The 21,658-nt window shown below is 40.3% G+C and overlaps 2 protein-coding genes and 1 non-coding gene across 13 annotated transcripts in view; all 3 read left to right on the forward strand.

Annotated features, from left to right (window-relative positions):
* The window catches only part of KPNA3 (karyopherin subunit alpha 3), an 89,978-nt gene extending 84,649 nt beyond the window's left edge, over positions 1–5,329 (forward strand). For both annotated transcript variants that reach the window (XM_059902732.1, XM_059902733.1), the window contains 3 exons: positions 116–278; positions 2,314–2,408; positions 2,809–5,329. In XM_059902732.1, coding sequence (XP_059758715.1) covers positions 116–278; positions 2,314–2,408; positions 2,809–2,907 — 357 coding nt within the window. In that variant the 3' untranslated portion in view covers positions 2,908–5,329. The remainder of the gene's footprint in view (positions 1–115; positions 279–2,313; positions 2,409–2,808) is intronic.
* A 3,903-nt stretch (positions 5,330–9,232) lies between these two features.
* TRNAQ-UUG (transfer RNA glutamine (anticodon UUG)) lies at positions 9,233–9,304 on the forward strand. Its single transcript has one exon. It is a non-coding gene; the product is annotated as a tRNA-Gln (tRNA).
* A 2,958-nt stretch (positions 9,305–12,262) lies between these two features.
* The window catches only part of EBPL (EBP like), a 78,814-nt gene continuing 69,418 nt past the window's right edge, over positions 12,263–21,658 (forward strand). For all 10 annotated transcript variants that reach the window (XR_009498828.1, XR_009498833.1, XR_009498829.1 and 7 more), the window contains exon 1: positions 12,263–12,461. Coding sequence is in view for 4 of the 10 variants with exons in the window: in XM_059903350.1 (XP_059759333.1) it covers positions 12,291–12,461 (171 nt within the window). In the remaining 6 variants the exon portion in view is untranslated. The remainder of the gene's footprint in view (positions 12,462–21,658) is intronic.

Raw genomic sequence — 21,658 nt, forward strand, 5'->3', positions numbered from 1 at the left:
CATACTACTCTCTTAGGTTTAGGAGTTGTTGATCGTTTATAAGCCCTGTACTGTGTTCTTTTGGGGGAAAAGATAATTATCTAAATAAGAGTATCTCTTCTCTTCTGTTGTCTAGGTTGAGTACCTTGTACAGCAGAATGTAATACCACCATTCTGTAATTTACTGTCAGTAAAAGATTCTCAAGTTGTTCAGGTGGTTCTAGATGGTCTGAAAAACATTCTGATAATGGCTGGTGATGAAGCAAGCACAATAGCTGAAATAATAGAAGAATGCGGAGGTAAGAGGGTTGATTAAAGAAAAATAGTTGAGCACTGGAACTCTGAAACATTAGTTCCTTTAAAGACAGCTAATTAGAAAGAAAACTTAGGATATATTGCTATTAATATTAACATCATCGGAGGATGTTGCTATTCTTTGTTTGCTATATTAGTAGTCCAAGAAGATTTTCCAGAAAACAACCGGTTGTGAAAGTCACGCCATAACATTCCTAGAGGTTGACAATTCTTTTCAGGAAACACAAATACTCCTCCTGAAGTCACATTGCATAAGAGCAAATTAAAAGCTCTGAAAACCACTATAATAGAGAAACTTACAGGCTTTGTTTAATTCGGCATTTCTCAAACTCCTTGACAGTAAAACACTTGTTTTCACGTTATACCTATTATCATGTGATTCTGTGGACCTCACTTTGTGAAATACTATTCCATATATTGGAATAGGTTATGGAAAAGGTTAATGATTTCACAGTCATCTAGATATTTTGTTTCAGTCTTATGATTGCTAGAACTCCATGCTAGGGTTATTACTACAGAAATTACTTTGAAATTTTAATAAGAAAGAACTGTGATTTGAAATACTATATCATTATTTTCTCTGGTAATGACATATGAAGCATATATTTTAAAATTCTGTTTTTAAAGATGCCTGTTCAATGTGTACTAAATTGCTCAAACCTTAAATTAACTTATCTTAATGTCATGTTTTATTTTATACATTTTGTTGACTAATTTGTTTGATTATACTACCGAGTTTATTTTTTTAAGAGAAAACAAATGTGATAGCATCATAGAATGTTCAGACTGGAAGTATTTTCTTAATAACAAGAAGAAAATATTCTGGAGATGTTAAAGAGTTTTGTCCACGGTCAGGGAAGTAGTTAGTGATAGAAGCATAATTAAAAGCCAGATCTTCTTACTGTACTACTATTAATTCACTGTTTATTTTGTTTTAAGATGTTTTACTTTTTAAATAATTTGAAATGAACACTGTAGTCTGGTTCAGAACAACTTAACCCAGAAAGTTTGAGCTTGTTACTCCAGCTTTTTATCAAGATAGTTGCTTCTGTCTATGAGATAAATACTTATAATTAGGATACATATTTACTTATTTTATGATTTTATAAGGCACTCTACATCCATTATCTTTGACACCTATTTTCCCATTTTTCTGGTTTGAATATTACTATATAAAAAATGAAACTATTTCAAAATAACTTAGCTAAAAAGGCATTTCAAGGAAGAATATTTATTACTAAGGATTTTACAGACTTATTATGTACATGATACATGGAGTAAATATATTGGGAATATAAATAAAGGCATTCTATAGTTACTTTTCTGAAAAAATATTTCCCAGATTCACTGTAGCTATAGGACATAAGCACCCTATTCATTTTTTTTTTTTTAAAGAAATTATTTCAGGGACTTCCCTGGTGGTCCAGTGGTTAAGACACTGTGCTTCCACTGCAGGGGACATGGGTTTGATCCCTGGTTGGGGAAGTTCCACATGCCCCACGATGCGGCCAAAAAAAAAAAGAAAAAAGAAAAAAGAAATTACTTCAAAATTTAAAGTTTTATCTTATATTTATATCAATCATTAAGTAACATTTGGAAAACAAAGAGAAGGATAAAAATTACTGTATGCAACAGTATGATTATATTAAATGAGTCCTGGCATGGGGGGCAGAGATCTTGGTTCTAGTTCTGTCACTAACTTGCCACGTAACCTGAAATAAATCCCTTTACATCTCTGTGCCACAGCTTCCTCATCTGTCAAATGGGGTATTTAGGTGTTTTTTAAGCTGCCTGGCTCAGGGACCAGGATACCTCTAGGGCTTCTAAAGAGGAAGAAATTAGTGGGATGCTGGCCCTCTAACCAGAGAAGCTCAGGGTTTTATCTGTATTTTAGATGAACTGTCATCTTTGGCGGGTGGTGAGAGGGTGTTCTGAGTTCTTTAGGATTTTCCATGATTACAATGAGCACAGTTTTTATTAGTATGTGCCTAATTATTTTGACTATTTTATTTTTATCAGGTTTGGAGAAAATTGAAGTTTTACAGCAGCATGAAAATGAAGACATATATAAATTAGCATTTGAAATCATAGATCAGTATTTCTCTGGTGATGATGTAAGTATATATTAAAGTATGATGTATCTACATGTACGTTAAAATCTATACATAAAGTAAGTTTTCTAAGAATTTTCCATGACTAAATTTATACTGTATTTCTGTCACCTTGTTGCTTTTGTAGTTTGTTAAATGGGAAGAAATGGTAATTATAGAAATGATGTATGTTCAGATAGGTAAAGTAAATCTACAGATACAGGAACTAAAGCATGGGGCAATTTTTAAATGTGTGTTCAATTTTTAATTGTTAGATTTCTTAATAACATTGTTGATTTACTTAAAATATTTTTTAGGTAATAAAAACATTCATATGGAATTCTCTCCTAAGTAAATCAATTCCGCTTACACTGTAATGTATAGTATCTTAACATAATAAAGATTTTTTTCTTGCTTATTATAGATTGATGAAGATCCTAGCCTCATTCCTGAAGCAACACAAGGAGGTACTTACAACTTTGACCCAACAGCCAACCTTCAAACAAAAGAATTTAATTTTTAAGTTCAATTGAGTGCAGCATCTTTCCCACATTCAATATGAAGCACCACCAGATGGCTACCAAATGACAAGAACAACAACTACAAAAGGCTCCAAAACATACATGCCTCTTTGTTTTGATGCTTCTAAAGCAAGCCATGTCTCAGTCACTTTGCAGTTGCCAAAAGTCACTATCCACATGGACTGTAAATGCATATGCATGATTTCCTAAACTGTTTTAGAATTCTCCTTAACAATCTCAACTACCCTATTTTTCCCTGTTCCCTGGTGCCACACGCTGACAACCGCAGTCTCCAGTTTAGAATATTCTGTAGTGGTGGCATGTCAGCTGCCCACTTGATATTCCTTTGGAAAATGGTGCGCTATGGATCAAGACACTTTGGTATGACACATACACATGTTGGAAGACTTTAAAGAGGTGCAGTCTGATCTGAGCCTCCATCATTGTCCTCCACAAACATATTTTCATACTCTTTATGTGGAAGAATAGATTTTAAAGTACAAGCCAAATGATTTTCATTGGTGGAACTGACACAAACAAAAAGTAACTTAAAAAAAAGAAACTTGGTTATTGATTAAACAGATAAGTTTTAAAAAACTGTACTTCATCTACCAGTAATTGATGTGTTTATTATCTGCCTCAGAAGCCAGGGTTGGAGGAAGAACTTTAGCTATGGATGGTAATGCTTTCGCCATTATACCTAATTTTTGAGAACAGCAAGCCCTATTTGACCACTCACTTCAGCCTGTGTGTTCCTGCTGTTTTGAAGTAATCAAATGCTGTGCATGGTATTTTACCTGAGCTGCAACCTGTTACGGACTTGAACTTCTGTTTAAGTTGAAAGCAAGAGTCCCTGACTATAAAGAAAAAAATAAATAAAAACAAAAACACAAAATTCTAAAGTACCCATTGGTGATATTAAAAAAGAAAATCTTGCTTTCAGCTTTCAGGAGTTAATATTTTTCGTTTTAAATTGATAATTGGGTATGGTTGACTTATATTGGGTTTAAACTGTGGAGCTTTCATGTTTACTGTAATTTAGTCTTAAAATATTTTTTACTTAGTAACCAGTGCTTTTGATAATGTGGTTGGCAACAAAACAACAACTATTTAGAAGTGTCATAAAACTTCATTCGTTGATTATTGGAAAGTTCATTCAGATCCTACTCTAAAAGCATATTCACATATAAAAAGATTCAGACAAGGATCTGCATAGAGGAATAATCTACAGTTATTTAACATAAACCTGATTTGCAGTGATCTTTAAGTAATTCTGCAAAATCTGGTATTACTATGTAAAGTCATTGCTTTTGGTAAATTGTCTGACCCAGCTATTCATGAAAGAATTTGAAATTTTTTAAACTGAATAATTTGTGCTGTCACAGGAATGGTTTTGTTGCTATTGTTTACTGGGTATAATTTCCCAATGCATTGATGTGAAGGGATAGAAAATCTAAACTAATTTAGTTATCAGATGGGGGGGGTTGTGTATTTACTGTGATGAAGATGAGACAGATGCCATCAGAGCTTTGTGAATCAGCGGGGGTGTTTTCACTGATAAACAACACATAGCAGGTGTGCGTTCATTACAAATATATGTATCTGCCAAGGTGGAGCCACTTTAAAGAGTGAGTTTTGTCTTGTATCTAAAGTGGATACAAGAGTATGTTTAAACTGCAAGATTTTTACTTGCTAGAGAATCTGTTTTAATATAGTGGTTTGGCCTCTGATTATTTATAGGTTTTATAAATTTTAGAATCAATTTCTCTTTAAGGTGGCTCAGATTTTTCAACTCTTGTGCACATAAAATTGAGTTGAAGTTCATTGTGCCTTTTTTTCTTTATCCAAATTTTGAGTTAAAGCTTCATATGGTAACTGCATCCTGTTCAGTAGTCTAAATTTCTGAAACTGTGTGGTGTTCACTAAAAGTAGGAATAACAAAGTCAAAGCTAATTAAGGTCACAAACTTCGGTGAAACCCTTGAAGTCCAAATCTTCTCAATATTGTGAATTGTACCCCTTCCAGTTTACTTTCTTCTGGACTCTCCATACTTACTGACAGTTACCTTTTAAATTTTGCACACATTGAGATTAAATTGGGCCTCTACTGTGCCGATTCCTATTTCCTCTTGTGTTTTAAGTGCAAACTAACATAAGTGAACATTAGCATCAAGTAGTGCAGACATAACGTATGCATTGGCTTGATCCAATTTGTTGTGACCTTATCAGTTTGGAAATGGAAATGCAAAATTTCGTAGGTAAAGGAAACTAAGTATATTGCTGCACTTTTAAGTTTTCAAAACAGTGTTGAAAAATTGCATTGTTTTTATTTTTTTTTAACTCAGTTAAAAAAGACTAAAACATTCTTTCAAAAGAGGCATCTAAATGTGTTCCTAATTTTGTATATGGGCTTAGGTTTTGTAACCAATAAAAAAGCTGCTATCAAATATGATAAAACATTGAAGAACTTATTTTTGAAAGTATCTTAATTTCCTTCTGCCTTCATCATCACATGGTGTTCTCTCTATGTATCTCAGGTTTAAATACCACAACTCATAGAAAGGCCATTTGAGATGATAGTGTAATTATGACTTTCATAAAACAAAAATTCAAGCTTTATTTAAGGCCTGTCTAATCCTTGAAAACAAGAACTTTGGAAGATAGTCATTGAAGTAAGGTTGAGGCTCTAAATGAAATCTTGGATTAATTGAAAGAACAAAGGAGCAGCCAAACTTTTTAGTATACAGGTATTTTTACTTTCATATAATGAGACTTCAAAGTATTTTTGAAAGAACTCAGTATATAAGTAAATAAGTTACAATACTCCTATTTAATCTTGCCATAATTTACTTCAGAAGGGTTGTCCTTCTGACGAGATTAATTAATTAATTATTGCGAGTAAAAATTTGTGAATGTCAGTTGTCTTACAGTGATGGTTATGAATTTTCTTAACCCTAGTTGAACTGGGGGTTTTAATTAAATCTATTTGGAGAAAGGGAGTATAATTTCTGTACATTAAGCTGTAAGTCTTAAGGCATGTAGGCCAAGGAGTTCTCTCTTTTACCCACCACTCATGTGTCTAAAGTGTAAGAGGAACTCTTCATATAAATGTTGTACTTAGTTAAATAACTGAAAAACAGTGGTAGAATGCTTCTCAAAGCACAGTATATAGATGAGGTTCTATCTGTACATACCTATGTACAGTTGACCCTGGAACAACATGGGTTTGAACTGCATGGGTCCACATATGTGTGGATTTTTTTCAGTAGTAAATACTATAGTACTACACGATCGGCAGTTGGTTGAATCCTCGGATGTGGAACCACTTACACAAAGGAACTGCTGTATGGAGAAACTGTGTATATGGAGCGCTGACTATAACTTACAGGCGGATTTTCGAATATGTAGAGGGTCAGCACCTCTAACCCCTGCGTTGTTCAAAGGTCAACTATATAGGTGGGCTCAGTACTCTATAAAGAGAAAGTGTTTAGGAAAAGGGATGTGGGAATGCTGCCTGTTCACATCCTTAGCCTCTTCATTTACCCATGAAATTCCTCAACTAACTTTAACATAAGTCGGGGTTTTTCAAACCCTTCAATATTGACATTTTAGGGAATTCCCTGGCAGTCCAGTGGTTAGGACTCCGCACTTTCACTGCTGTGGGCCCAGGTTTGATCCCTGGTCAGTGAACTAAGATACTGCAAGCTGCACAGTGCAGCCAAAAAAAAAAAAATTGACATTTTAGGCTGGATAATTCTTTGTTGTGGGAGGCTGTCCTGTGTATTGTAGGGTGTTTAGTGGCAGCCTTAGGCTCTGCCCACTAGATGTGGGTAGTACCTCTCCACTCCCCAGGCAGGACAACCAAAAATGTCTCAAGACACTGCCAAATGTTTCCTGGGGGCCAGAACTGCCCCAAGGTGTGAACCGTTGGCCTAAATCAATTCAGGTAGAAAACTTCTCCAAAGGAGAGAGCCTAAATCATGCCTTTTTGTTCTATGAGTTGTGCCAGGCTTTTTTTCAGATACATAAGATTAAAAAATGAGACAAAAATGTGCCTTTTCTTCATTCTCAGTTTTAGGAGAAAGCAGAGCTCTACCTAACCACATTTCCCAAATCCCCTGTGGGTAGTGCTGAGCCCATCTACTGCAAAGGATTTAGGATAGGAATGGGAATGTGGGGTAACTAGTTACCCTCTTAAATGTATCCTGTGGCTAAAAGAAGTGTGAAACAACCAAATGTGTTGATTGCCCTTTGTCTTCTCAGCACTGCCCTCCCTGTAGCAGTGTTTTTCAAACATTTTTAGTTGAATATCTTTAAGTTCTCTGCGAAAGCTGGGGTTGGAGTAGACAAATCACAGCATAGTTCGAAAAACACTTCTTTGAAGCACTGTGAGAGAATGGCCTCATCAGGAGGCTTACAAGTTTATTAAAAATGATTAAAAGCAGGGGATCAATGGCTGAGCAGAGCTATAAAGGATGTGTTCCCTGCAGGGAATTTCTTCTGCAACATCCCTCTTCCCAACTCTGAAAAACTGCCTGCCATCCACCTTCTTGAGTAATTCCCTTTTTTAAAACTGTGGTCCCCGAAGAAAAATGGGACCTTGTGCCAAGTAATGTGTGAAGCCACAAGAGAAACCGGCCGACTTCACAGGACAGCCATTTTACTTGATGGTAAGGAAGACAGTTTTATGATACTATAAGCCTTAGTGTTAGAGAGTAAAGGACACATTTTGCATAATGTTTTAAAGATAAAATCAGATTTTTTTTGAGGCAGGCCATTTTTATGGACACATTCCTGCAGGACTAGGAGTCAGAAGAGTTTGAGAAGTAAATAGTGAGGCACTTACTCCAGGTAGGCCAGTTCTACTTGTGGAATAGCTTCAGTTGTGACCAAGTCTTTCCTTAATATTGAATAGAAGTCACCACTCTTAAATGACCATCATAAATTAACTGTTCTCGATTCTGAGTAGACTTCTAGTTATTCCCAAATAGCAGAAGACACAGATCTGTTTTTATCAGCTTCCTTCCTCAACCTGAACACTCCATGCATTGTAGCCAACCTGCTTATAAAGTCCTTCCTGGACCTGGTTCCTGTCGGCTTCGCGAATTCCAAGGACCCCACGAATAGAGTGTGGTGTGGCTAGTTTCTGGGTACAATGGAACGGGAACATTCCATTATCTGGCCATTTAATTTTGTTAATGTGGAGGAGATTGTTTCAATTATTTTACAAGCTTCATCACAATTAGATTTGTGATCAAGTAACAGCCTCAGTTCCCTTTGTCTTCAGCTCTCTTCTACCCAGTAGTTAGGCATTTACATTTTTCAAACCTAAATAGAAGAATTTATAAATTTCATTTTATTGATTTCAGCCCAGTTTTCTTCATAATAAGAAAAGATTCCATATCTGTATGTATCCTTTCCATGTCTTCAGTCTTTTATAAGTAAGAATTTTGACTAAGCCTTTAGGAACATTCAAATATTTCTTGAGCATCCTATCTCCAGCCAGGTCCTGTGCTAGGGCGCAGGGTCCACACACATGAATAAAAGTAAAAAAGTTATGACAAATGTTAGAAAAAAGAGATACACGATGATACATAATGGAATCAGCCTCGTTAGGAAGGTGATAATCAGGCTGGCAGTGAGTTCTTACTAAGTGCCAGCCACTGGCTTGAGTGCTTGAGAAGTACCAACTCAGCCCTCAACAACTCTGTGATGAAGGTTCTATTATCAGGCAGAGGAAAGTTAAGTTTGCCAAAAATTACACAGCTTATAGTGGTGAAGGAAAAGCAGAGTTAATAGGGCAGATTCACTGGAAACTCTTCTGGCAGAAGGAACAGTACATACAAAGTAGGAAGCAGCATGGGAGTCCAGGGAGTGAAAGAAAGTACAGCTGGAGCCAAGATGATAGTGGGGAGGAGGACTACCAGGGGCAGGGGAGGGGCTGAAGAGATAGGCAGGTGCTAGACCACACGCCTGTAAGTCATGTAAAGAAACTTTGGTATTCTAAGAGCAATGGTAAATCATTATTAAGCAAGAGTGATGATAGGAGAATTGTGTTCAATAACAATCATTGGCTGGTAAGGTAAGGACAGGAAATGTACTTTGGGTTTAGTGATGTGTAAGGTCGAAATAGTGTGAAGCCCTGAAGTAAGAGATGGTGAACAGTGGATGGGATCAAGAGATACTTGGCAGCTAAAACAGACAGGAGTAGGCGATGCTTAGATCTGGAGTTTGGGGAGAGGGAAGTATCAAGGATGATTTCTGTGTTTCTGGGTTGCTGTAACTGATGAATGTAAGTAGAGTAAGATAAGCAACACTGAGGGGGAGTTCCCTGGTGGTCCAGTGGTTAGGACTTGGTGCTTTGACTGCCATGGCCTGGGTTCAATCCCTGGTCAGGGAACTAAGACCCTGCAAGCCTTGAGGCGAGGCCAAAATACAAAAAGAAAAAGAAAAAGATAAGCAACACTGAGAGAGACTCAGACATAGGGAGTAGAGGGTGATGAATTCAGTTTGGATTGTGTTGAGTGGAGACATCCAAATGACGGTCAAGTAGGGCAACTGGAAATACTGGTCTGGGGCCCAGAAGAGGGGGCCGGGCTAGAGATTTGAATCCCCTATTTTGGTGATTATTACAGCAGGAAGTGAGGGTGAGACTGCCTGGGTTCAGCATTCGGAGTGAGAACAAGGCTTAGGACTGAAGTTCCAGCATTCAAGGGGCATGTAGAGGAGGATGAGCTTGCAAAGGAAACAGAAGGTATGGTTAGGGAGGGGGGAAGAAAACCTGTGTGTTTTCTCAGAAAACTGAGGGAAAAGAGATTTCAGTGCCCAGTGATGCTGTTGAGAGGTCAAGTAAGGTAAGGACAGGAAATGTCCTTTGGTTAGTGATGCGGAGGTCACTGGTCACCTTAGTGAGAGCTGTATCACTGCAGTAATGAGGGTGGAAACTAGAGTAGGAAGGACTGAGGAAAGGGCAGAATATGAAGACAGTGAATCTAATCAGTTTCTTAGGCTTTTATTTTGCTCAGAAGGGGAACAGGGCAGGATAGTCGCTAAAGAGTGGTGTGGGGAAATTGATGGGGGAAATCCAGTTGAGAAAGACATTGAATATACAAGAGAAGAGCAATCATCAGTTTTCCAAGTTACAGGAGAGAATCCAAGGCATAGGTGGCAGGATTGGCCATACTCCTTCAGTCAGCAGTTATTTAATTGAGCAAGTAGTATATGTCAAACTGTGTAATAGGTGCCAGAGATACAGCAGTAACCAAGCCAGACACCTGGCCTTGTGGAGCTTATACTCTAGTGGCAAGAGACTAACAATACATGTATAAATAAATAATTTCATCTAGTGTTAACTGCTATGTAAAAAATGATACGGCGTAACTAAGGGGGAAAGTTTTTGAATTTGTGTTCAATGCCAGAAATCATTTTTTAAATTGTGTAAAATACACATAAAATTTCCCATCTTAAACATTTGCAAGTGTACAGTTCAATAGTGTTAAGTGTATTTATATTGTTGTGCAACCACACTCCAGAACTTTTTCATCTTGCAAAATTGAAACTCTATAGCCATTAAACAAGTCACCTTTTCTCCCTCCCCCTAGCCCCTGGCAAATACCATTCTGTATTTCTGTCTCTAGGAATATGCCTACTTTAAGTGTTTCATATAAGGGGAATCATGCAGTATTTGTCTTTTTGTGACTGGCTTATTTCACATAGCATAATGTCCTCAAGGTTCATCCATGTTGTAGCATATCAGGATTCCCTTTTTATGGCTGAATAATATTCTATTATATGTACAAACCACATTTTAAAACAACAAATGATTTTTTAGCGTAAGTACCCTAGTTATATGCTAGTATAAGTATATACTTAAAATTTCACTTTTTAAAAAAATATGAAATTCATATTTACCTGGGCATTCTATATTTTACCTGGCTACCCAAAATTGAAAACACAGGCTTGATCAATAAGGGTTACAATCTTTTTTAACTCTGACTTCTTTCTCCAGTGCCAAGTCTCTAAGTAACAGAGGCCTATGGAAGGTAGAGGGAGAAGTTTAAAAGCAAACAAAAAGATGAGGAAAAAGTAGAGAGAAAAGGTTAACATGGTGATCAGAACAAAGGGGCACGTCACTCGAGGAGAGCTATACAGTTGTCCCTTGGTATCCACAGGACATTGGTTCCAGAAGCCCCCGTGTGTACCAAAATCCGTGCACGTTCAAGTCCCATTAGTTGGCCCTTCCTATCCACAGATGCGAATCCTGTGAATATAGAGGGCCGACTGCAGTTGCCAATATATTAAGTATCTACTCACACTGCAGGGTCAAAAAGCAAAGGCCTTGGGGACACCCAATCATGGGCTCTGGCCTCGGCCCAGCCACTGAGCGTCCTTAGACAAATTAATGTCTGAGCCTCTTTTCACATTTGTAAAATAAGAAAACACTGAACTCCTAGGGTTGTTGTGAAGATAAGATACCACAGGTAAAAGCATCTAGTACCAAGCTGATGTGGCCTATTGCTCCTCTCCCCCATACTCCTGCTGCTTTTTGGATTTTTTTAAAAATTTATTTATTTATTTTTGGCTGCGTTGGATCTTCGTTGCTGCGCGTGGGCTTTCTCTAGTTGCGGCGAGCGGGGGCTACTCTTTGTTGCGGTGTGCAGGCTTCTCATTGCAGTGGCTTCTCTTGTTGCGGAGCACTGGCTCTAGGTGCCCGGGCTTCAGGAGTTGTGGCACACGGGCTCAGTAGTTGTGACTCATGGGCTCTAGAGCACAGGCTCAGTAGTTGTGGTGCACGGGCTTAGTTGCTCTGTGCCATGTGGGATCTTCCCAGACCAGGGATCCAACCCGTGTTCTCTGCGATGGCAGGCGGATTCTTAACCACTGCGCCACCAGGGAAGTCCCTGCTTTTTGGATTTTTAAGATATAGGGTTAGAGGAAGCCACAAGGGCTTTAAAATGCCTAGTGGTGGTTGCTTGCAAGAGCCTAATTAGAACCTTTTGTCCCTAAAATTCTACCCCCTCTATTGGCAAAATTTCCACCATCTGGATTTCACTTTGTGGTGTAAGGCTTTGAACCTTGTTAAAAATCACACTGCGTCAAAAGGTGTGGCCCTATTACCAGTCCTTCGGGCGTGGTCTGGGAATAGGTTTGGTTCCGGCAGTAAAGCGAGGAGGTGAGCACGTTCCTGGCTTGAGAAAACCTCCGGGCTCTGATAGCCAGCGACTCGGCGGGGCTGCTGGGCGGCCTGGCGGAAGCGTAAGCCTCCCTCCGCTCCGCTCCGCCCCGCCCCGGCCGAGTAGCCCCGCCCCCTCGCCGCCCCGCCTCTCCCGGCGCACTGGGCAATCCTGGCTCTGGGCGCCCCGCGGTCTGCGTCGGGAGCAGGAAGCATGCGCGGCGGCTGGGAGCTGGGCGCCGCGGCTGGAGGCCCGCTGCTGCTGTGCGCCGCGCTGCTGGCCGTGGGCTGCGCACTGGGCCTGCGCCTGGGCCGCGGGCTGGGGGCTGCGGACCGCGGGGCGCTAGCCTGGCTCTGCTTCGACGCCCTGGTGCACTTCGCACTGGTAAGTGTGGTCGCCTCGGCATCGAAAACGCGGGCGGACGCCGCCTCTCTTGGGACCCTTCCCGCCCTCGTCCCAGAGAGTTTCCAGAAAATGACATGGACGACTCGGCCGCCCCGTCCCCTGTGGCGGGAGACCCGGGAAACCTCTGGAGGCCGCGGTGCCCGTGGCCTTTGGCCAGATGCTGCACCTCTCCGAGGTCTCAAGTCTGTAAAAAGAGAGCGCAGCCTCCCTATGTTGCCAATTCCTCTACCAAAAACAAAAAAAAAACAAAAAAAACCCCAAAAATCAGAAAACCATGAAAATTGTTATTCGTTTACGGTGTTGTTAGTCGGTTTGTAAACTACCGAAAGGCCTTGGCTTACTTAACATCTTATCCTGCACATAAATGTTGAACGTAATTGAGAGAGTTTTTGAATGCCCCAGAGGGAGCAGGGAGAGGTGATGAGGCATGCTGGGCCCTGGACCAAAACCAGCCCCCCGCCCCGCAGTAGTAATCACCATTTATTGGGTGACGACTGTATGCAGGCACAGTACTGTGTTTAAAATTTCTGACCTATGAACACCCCGTAAGGTACTTATTATTGTCCCCATTTTACAGAGGAGAAAATGGGCCCTGCAAAGTTAGGTGACTTTATAGTGCCACACAACTGGCGTGATTCAGTCAGGTTTAGTCTGGCTCCAAAGCTTGCACTTTCTTTCACGCCAGGCTTTAGGAAACGTATCCTTAAAAGTTCAACTCACTTTATAAATGGCCAGGACGGTTGTATTTAAGGGATTCTATTGAAAATGCCCCCCTCCCCGTGCACGCACTTCTTTTTTTAAAGCTTTGTTTAAAACTATGCCACAATATCTTTTTTTGCAAATTTGACCTTGCTTAAATCTAGGCAAACTTATAGCTAATGTGAAGCCAGAGTCTATACAATCGATCCTCCTCGGCAGCTGCGGATTCAACCAGTGGAGAACAGAAAATACCAGAAAGAAAAAAAAAAAAAATTCCAGAAATTTCCAAAAAGCAAAACTTGAATTTGCCACCCTCACAACCTACTTCCCTGCAGCTATTTACATAGCGTTTCCATTGTGTGAGGCATTGAAGGTAAGCTAGAGACAAGTTAAAATATAAGGGAGGATGTCAGGTTCTATGCAAATACTACTCCATTTTTACCTAAGGGACTGGAGCATTTGCGGATTTGGTATCCCCAGGGGTCCTGGAAGCAATCCACCTGAGGATACTGAGGGAGAGATGGAGTATTGAGAAAGAAAGAGAAAGCAAAGTTTTGGATAATCATCTAGGGCTATAGATGTTTATCCGTTGGATATGTGCACAAACCAGATGTTGCTGGAATGATGAAATTCCTTCTTTCCTAATAGTCAGCTTGTGGAGATAACAGACAGTAAATACTTCCCTTAACTCCTTTATTTATAGAATTGATTTTTAAGCTGTCACTGAACACAAGGTGTCCCAAAGAACAGGGGCAGTAAAACAGGTTGCTAGGCCCACGTAAGAGAGTATTATATTTTAGACACACAAAAAAGTTATAAAAACACTCAAACATATACACATATGTCTACCACCTGGTTTAAAATTAATTCTACTTTTCACGCACAGACTGTGACAGGTAGCACTACACACATCTCCATTTGTGGCAACTTGAGGTGTAGCCCCATGGGTGGAATCATTGCTCCACTCTCCCCCCCTCCTTGTTCTGAAGGAAATGCCTCCCTGCCCCTACCCACGGCCTCATCTTGTGCCATTTACCTGTCCCAGCTGCAAAACATCCCACTGTTTGAATGCACCATATCTTAGTTCTTTAATTCTAAAATGCACATTTTTTCGCATGTTGCAACAATGAATGACATAACCACTGTGGCTTCTTTTGTTGCTATTTTATGTCTCTGAGATTGGGATATATCTTACAATTGATCTTACAATATATCTTACAATTGGGATATATCTTACAATATATCTTACAATTGATATTTTATGTCTCTGAGATTGGGATATATCTTACAATTGATAAATAAAAACAGGCCCGTTAATATTGGCTGGTTAAATTTACTATTTACACACAGTGTTTCAACCAGCATCTTGGTACACAAGTCTTGGAGATTGGTGAGAAGGCACTTGACTAAGTGGTTGAGGCCTGCAAGACAAATGCATGTCCGTATTATCTTTGGGATAATTGGGAGTTCGTTGCAAGAATACCTAGAAATGTGGCAGGAGCTAAGATTGGAATGTAGAGGCTGGAGGAGATCTGAAACCACAACTCACTTGTTCCCACTAGAACCTGAGCTGCCTCTCCTCACCCCTTTTGCCTTTACTTCTCAAATAGAGGAGATGTTCGGGTTTGTTGGCCGCCATCAAATGCAGAGCTCCCCTATTGGACAGAGTTTCAGGCCAAGCATTCCCAGAGGTAGTTCACCTCCCAGATGTCCAGCCAGACTGTGGTTATCCAGGGCTGCAGAACTGACCTTCAGTTTAGTCAGTTATGGCCAAGATGAAGGTCTGGTTCGTTTCCCATCTGGTGGGAGCCATGGTGACATACATGAGGAAATCAATGGCATGACTCACCATCCCTCAAAAGTTGGCAATAGGCATTTCTTGCCCTGGTGCTTCATGGGTTTTCCCTCATCTGCGATCTAAGTATAGCATCCTAGGCATGGCCAGAGCCTGGAAGCAGGATGTGTACTCCTATGTTTGGGAAACATCTGGAAGTCCAGATTGATTAGAGCACAAGATTTACATAGGGTAAGATTCCAGCAACATCTCTCCAACTGACAAACATCTACAGACCTAGATGATTATTGAAAACTTTGCTTTCTCTTTCTTTCTCAATACTCTAATCCTCCTTTGGTATGCATGGTACGTTGCTTCCATGACCCCTGGGGATACAAAAATCCTCAAATTCTTAAGTCCCTTATATAAAGTGGGAGGACAGGCAGGAAAGGGAACTTGAATGACAGGTAAGACTTGGAGTTTTCTTCTGTGGTAGGAAGCCATTGAAGGGTTTCAAGCAAGGAAGTATAGCCAAAGTAGATCTTTCAAAAGATAGTTTGGTGGTGGTGTGTTAAGTCAAACTGTAAGGGGTCTGAGATTTTACCCTTCTTACAAGTTAAACAAGTTAGCCTGGTTGATTCCCCAAGCTCCACAGGGCAATACAGCGAGGGCCAGATGATACCTGCGCATGCTGGGGGTGCATTACAGGAGAAAACCCCCAAATTAGGCTCCCATCTTATATGGAGCTGCTGGTGACCTGCTCGTATTTCTCTCTGGAGAGAGACTGTATCTTTACTCAGGCATGAAAACAAATCTTCTCTGGGGAAGAGGAGGCGAGGTCTTTTTCTCAGGAGGGAGATGTCTCTAAGCTCTACTTCCTTGGAATGTCTCCTTACATAAATATTCTTAAATTATCTGTAAATGCCTGTGCTCAGACATCCCAGACAGTTAAAAGTCAGGACTAGGAGATAGTCAAGGAGAATTGTCTCCCAACAGGTGCAGGGTGGATTGGAAAGGACAGTTCAGGGACGAGCAGATCAGCTAAAAGCAATTGCAGTATTTTAGGAGTGAGAAGAAAGAGCTGAGCTAAGGTGATGGTGGAAGTTAAAATGGGGAGGAAAGATAAATACGAGAGACTTTGCAGGGGAGAATTTTGTGAGTCAAAGTGACCCCTTTTACATTGTGGGTGGAGATGATCTTGGGGTTTAGAACCTGGCCAACATGGATAATGTTGATAATGTTAACAAAGACAGGAAAGTCGGATTTTAGAACTGTGAATCTGGGGCTGGGGGTGTGGTTGAGGGGAAATGGCCAGAAGGCATTGAAAATGTTAAGACCTCTTGGGAAAACAGTCAGGGCAGAATAAAGAGTTGGAAGTTCTTCACTGCCTTGGAGGAGACAACAGGAAGCCCTGGGGATGAGTGACTTCTGAGTAAGAGAAAACAGAAAGGTGAAAAGGCTGAGGGATGACAGCAGAGTCTTTTTAAATGTCTGCACTGAACAATCAGGGAGAGGAAGATCAGGAAGGGGAGAAAGTGGGAAAGACCAAGAACAGGATAGTGCTGGGTCCTGGGACCCAAGGGAGGGAACTTCAAGATCCCTGTTAAATGCGCAGCACCATTAAAAAAAATTAAAATTTAACATTTAAAAAAAGGTGAAGGCTGAGCCAGGGCCTCTGGGAGCAGCCATCAGGAAGTCAGTGGTAGAGTAGTATTGCTTGAGTGGAGGGACCAGGAGCCAGAGGCAGGGGCTTAGCAGGTGGGATAGAGAAGAAGTGGAGGTTGCATATGCAAGACCTTCAGGAGATTTGGTGGTGGGAGCAAGGAGAGTGTAGGAAGGCACTGGCTTAAAGAAAAATGGACAATCTAAGGGTTTTGAGTTTTATTCAGGGACCTTACTGAAGACTATGGCCCGGGAGACAACCTCTTGGGAGCTCTGAGGAAACTACTCCCAAACGATGGGGGAGAAACCAGCTTGTGTATGGTTTTTGGCTCGGGAATACATGCAGTCAGCCTACATCTTGGTAAAAGATCACTGCTAGTCGCAAAGAGCAGATATCTCCAGTTAATGATATCTGTGCTTTTCCATGTACAGGAAGATGCAAGAATCTGGGCTCTTAAAAATTCTTCCTGAGATATGCATCTAACTATCTATGGGGCCTGTTTTTCTGAAGCACAGAGTGTCTCACCCTGTCTTTCATCCCAAGTTCCTCTCAGGGTGTGCTGTCAGCGACTGCAGTGGCTATTGACTTAATTCTTGTAGAGCTGGGAGCTGAGCAACACCCTTTGTTCTTCTTTGTTTACAAGGGAAAGCTCAAAAGACAGGCAGGGGCAGGCGAGAGACTCTGGGTTTCAGATGGGAAGGTCTGAGCGTGTTTGTGAGCAAGAGCCAGGTCAAGGGGAGAGTGAAGGGCAGAGGTGTGTGCGCACAGACACCGTGTGCTGCCTGACCTCCAGCAGAGCTGAATCTACCACTTGTCCTCTGCTCAAGCCCCTCGACTAGTCATTCCCACCTTTTCATCACTGTGGAGCACGACTTGGGCTTGTCTGTCAGGGTGCAGGGCAGTTGTCACAGAAAATCTGGGCTGGGTAGTCTCTCATTCTGCCTTAACACCCATGGGTAGTCTTCAAGAAATCCTGAGGCTGCTTAAGTCCCTATTGATTTGTGTATTTTGGACATTACCCTTTTCCATTTAACATCACCATCTGTTCTTCGCCTTCCACCACAATAACTTCAGCCTCCGACCTTGGGACTTTCTAAAAATTTCTTCCTCCTCCTACTTTACCATGAGGTCTGAAGTTGCCTTTTAATTCACCGTCTGTTACTGTCTCCTGTTTTCCTTTCCTTTTTTGGCATCGTCATCTTCATCAGTTCTGCTCTAAGATAGATATCCTCTCTGGTAAATGAATTTATAGTCCTTGTGCTGTTTGGTGAGCCTGGTGAATCACAGTTAGTTTAGCTGTATATTAATGGTAAACGTTTATTATGGTTAATTTTACGTGTCGGCTTGACTGGGCCATGGGGTATAAAAAAAATGTTTTTTTAACATCTTTATTGGAGTATAATTGCTTTACAATGGTGTGTTAGTTTCTGCTTTGTAACAAAGTGAATCAGTTATACATATACATATATCCCCATATCTCTTCCCTCTTGCGTCTCCCTCCCTCCCACCCTCCCTATCCCACCCCTGTAGGTGGTCACAAAGCACCGAGCAGATCTCCCTGTGCTATGTGACTGCTTCCCACTAGCTATCTATTTTACGTTTGGTAGTGTATATATGTCCATGCCACTCTCTCACTTTGTCACAGCTTACACTTCCCCCTCCCCGTATCCTCCAGTCCATTCTCTAGTAGGCCTGTGTCTTTATTTCCGTCTTGCCACTAGGTTCTTCATAACCTTTTTTTTTTTTTCCTTAGATTCCATATATATGTGTTAGCATAATGTTATTTCTTTTTCTCTTTCTGACTTACTTCACTCTGTATGACAGACTCTACCTCCATCCACCTCACTACAAATAACTCCATTTCGTTTCTTTTTATGGCTGATAACATTCCATTGTATATATGTGCCACATCTTCTTTATCTATTCATCTGTCGATGGACACTTAGGTTGCTTCCATGTCCTGGCTATTGTAAATAATGCTTCAGTGAACATTGTGGCACTTGACTCTTTTTGAATTATGGTTTTCTCAGGGTATATACCAAGTAGTGGGATTGCTGGGTCATAAGGTAGTTCTATTTTTAGTTTTTTAAGGAACCTCCATACTCTTCTCCATAGTTGCTGTATCAGTTTACATTTCCACCAACAGTGCAAGAGGGTTCCCTTTTCTCCACAGTCTCTCCAGCATTTACTGTTTGTAGATTTTTTGATGATGGCCATTCTGACCACTGTGAGGTGATACCTCATTGTAGTTTTGATTTGCATTTCTCTAATGATTAGTGATGTTGAGCATCCTTTCATGTGTTTGTTGGCAGTCTGTATATCTTCTTTGGAGAAATGTCTATTTAGGTCTTCTGCCCATTTTTGTACTGGGTTGTTTGTTTTTTTGATATTGAGCTGCATGAGCTGCTTGTAAATTTTGGAGATTAATCCTTGGTCAGTTGCTTCATTTGCAAATATTTTCTCCCATTCTCAGGGTTGTCTTTTCGTCTTGTTTATCGTTTCCTTTGCTGTGCAAAAGGTTTTAAGTTTCATTAGGTCCCATTTGTTTATTTTTGTTTTTATTTCCATTTCTCTAGGAGGCGGGTCAAAAAGGATCTTGCTGTGATTTATGTCAAAGAGGGTTCTGCCTGTGTTTTCCTCTAACAGTTTGATAGTGTCTGGCCTTACATTTAGGTCTTTAATCTATTTTGAGTTTATTTTTGTGTATGGTGTTAGGGAGTGTTCTAATTTCATTCTTTTACATGTAGCTGTCCAATTTTCCCAGCACCACTTATTGAAGAGGCTGTCTTTTCTCCACTGTATATACTTGCCTCCTTTATCAAAGATAAGGTGACCATATGTGCGTGGGTTTATCTCTGGGCTTTCTATCCTGTTCCATTGATCTATATTTCTGTTTTTGTGCCAGTACCATACTCTCTTGATTACTGTAGCTTTGTAGTATAGTCTGAAGTCAGGGAGCCTGATTCCTCCAGCTCCGTTTTTCTTTCTCAAGATTGCTTTGGCTATTCGGGGTCTTTTGTGTTTCCATACAAATTGTGAAATTTTTTGTTCTAGTTCTGTGAAAAATGCCAGTGGTAGTTTGATAGGGATTGTATTGAATCTGTAGATTGCTTTGGGTAGTAGAGTCATTTTCACAATGTTGATTCTTCCAATCCAAGAACATGGTGTATCTCTCCATCTGTTTGTATCATCTTTAATTTCTTTCACCAGTGTCTTATAATTTTCTGCATACAGGTCTTTTGTCTCCTTAGTTAGGTTTATTCCTAGATACTTTATTCTTTTTGTTGCAATGGTAAATGGTAGTGTTTTCTTAATTTCACTTTCAGATTTTTCATCATTAGTGTATAGGAATGCAAGAGATTTCTGTGCATTAATTTTGTATCCTGCTACTTTACCAAATTCATTGATTAGCTCTAGTAGTTTTCTGGTAGCATCTTTAGGATTCTTTATATATAGTATCATGTCATCTGCAAACAGTGACAGCTTTATTTCTTCTTTTCCAATTTGGATTCCTTTTATTTCTCTTTCTTCTCTGATTGCTGTGGCTAACACTTCCAAAACTATGTTGAATAATAGTGGTGAGAGTGGGCAACCTTGTCTTGTTCCTGATCTTAGTGGAAATGGTTTCAGTTTTTCACCGTTGAGGACGATGTTGGCTGTGGGTTTGTCATATATGGCCTTCATTATGTTGCAGTAAGTTCCCTCTGTGCCTACTTTCTGGAGGGTTTTTATCATAAATATGTGTTGAATTTTGTCGAAAGCTTTCTCTGCATCTATTGAGATGATCATATGGTTTTGTTTTTTTTTTTTTTTTAAATTGGTTATTTTTATTTTTAATTATTTATTTATTTATTTATTTATGGCTGTGTTGGGTCTTCGTTTCTGTGCGAGGGCTTTCTCCAGTTGTGGCAAGTGGGGGCCACTCTTCATCGCGGTGCGCGGGCCTCTCACTATCGCGGCCTCTCTTGTCGTGGAGCACAGGCTCCAGACGCGCAGGCTCAGCAATTGTGGCTCACGGGCTTAGTCGCTCCGCGGCATGTGGGATCTTCCCAGACCAGGGCTCGAACCCGTGTCCCCTGCATTGGCAGGCAGATTCTCAACCACTGCGCCACCAGGGAAGCCCGATCATATGGTTTTTCTCATTCAATTTGTTAATATGGTGTATCACATTGACTGATTTGCGTATATTGAAGAATCCTTGCATTCCTGGGATAAACCCCACTTGATCGTGGTGTATGGTCCTTTTAATGTGCTGTTGGATTTTGTTTGCTAGTATTTTGTTGAGGATTTTTTTTTTTTTTTTTTTTTTTTTTTTTTTTGTTGAGGATTTTTGCATCTATTTTCATCAGTGATACTGGCCTGTAGTTTTCTTTCTTTGTGACATCTTTGTCTGGTTTTGGTATCAGAGTGATTGTGGCCTCGTAGAATGAGTTTGGGAGTGTTCCTCCCTCTGCTATATTTTGGAAGAGTTTGAGAATGATAGGTGTTAGCTCTTCTCTAAATGTCTGATAGAATTCGCCTGTGAAGCCATCTGGTCCTGGGTTTTGTTTGTTGGAAGATTTTGTTGTTGTTGGAAGATTTTTAATCACAGTTTCAATTTCAGTGCTTGTGATTGGTCTGTTGATATTTTCTGTTTCTTCCTGGTTCAGTCTTGGAAGGTTGTGCATTTCTAAGAATTTGTCCATTCCTGGTTGCCCATTTTATTGGCATAGAGTTGCTTGTAGTAATCTCTCATGATCCTTTGTATTTCTGCAGTGTCAGTTGTTACTTCCCCTTTTTCATTTCTAATTCTGTTGATTTGAGTCTTCTCCCTTTTTTTCTTGATGAGTCTGGCTAATGGTTTATCAATTTTGTTTATCTTCTGAAAGAACCAGCTTTTAGTTTTATTGATCTTTGCTATTGTTTCCTTCATTTCTTTTTCATTTATTTCTGATCTGATCTTTATGATTTCTTTCCTTCTGCTAGCTTTGGGGGTTTTTTGCTCTTCTTTCTCTAATTGCTTTAGGTGCAAGGTTAGGTTGTTTATTCGAGATGTTTCCT

This window comes from Balaenoptera ricei, chromosome 18 (assembly GCF_028023285.1).
Source record: "Balaenoptera ricei isolate mBalRic1 chromosome 18, mBalRic1.hap2, whole genome shotgun sequence".
NCBI lineage: Eukaryota > Metazoa > Chordata > Mammalia > Artiodactyla > Balaenopteridae > Balaenoptera > Balaenoptera ricei.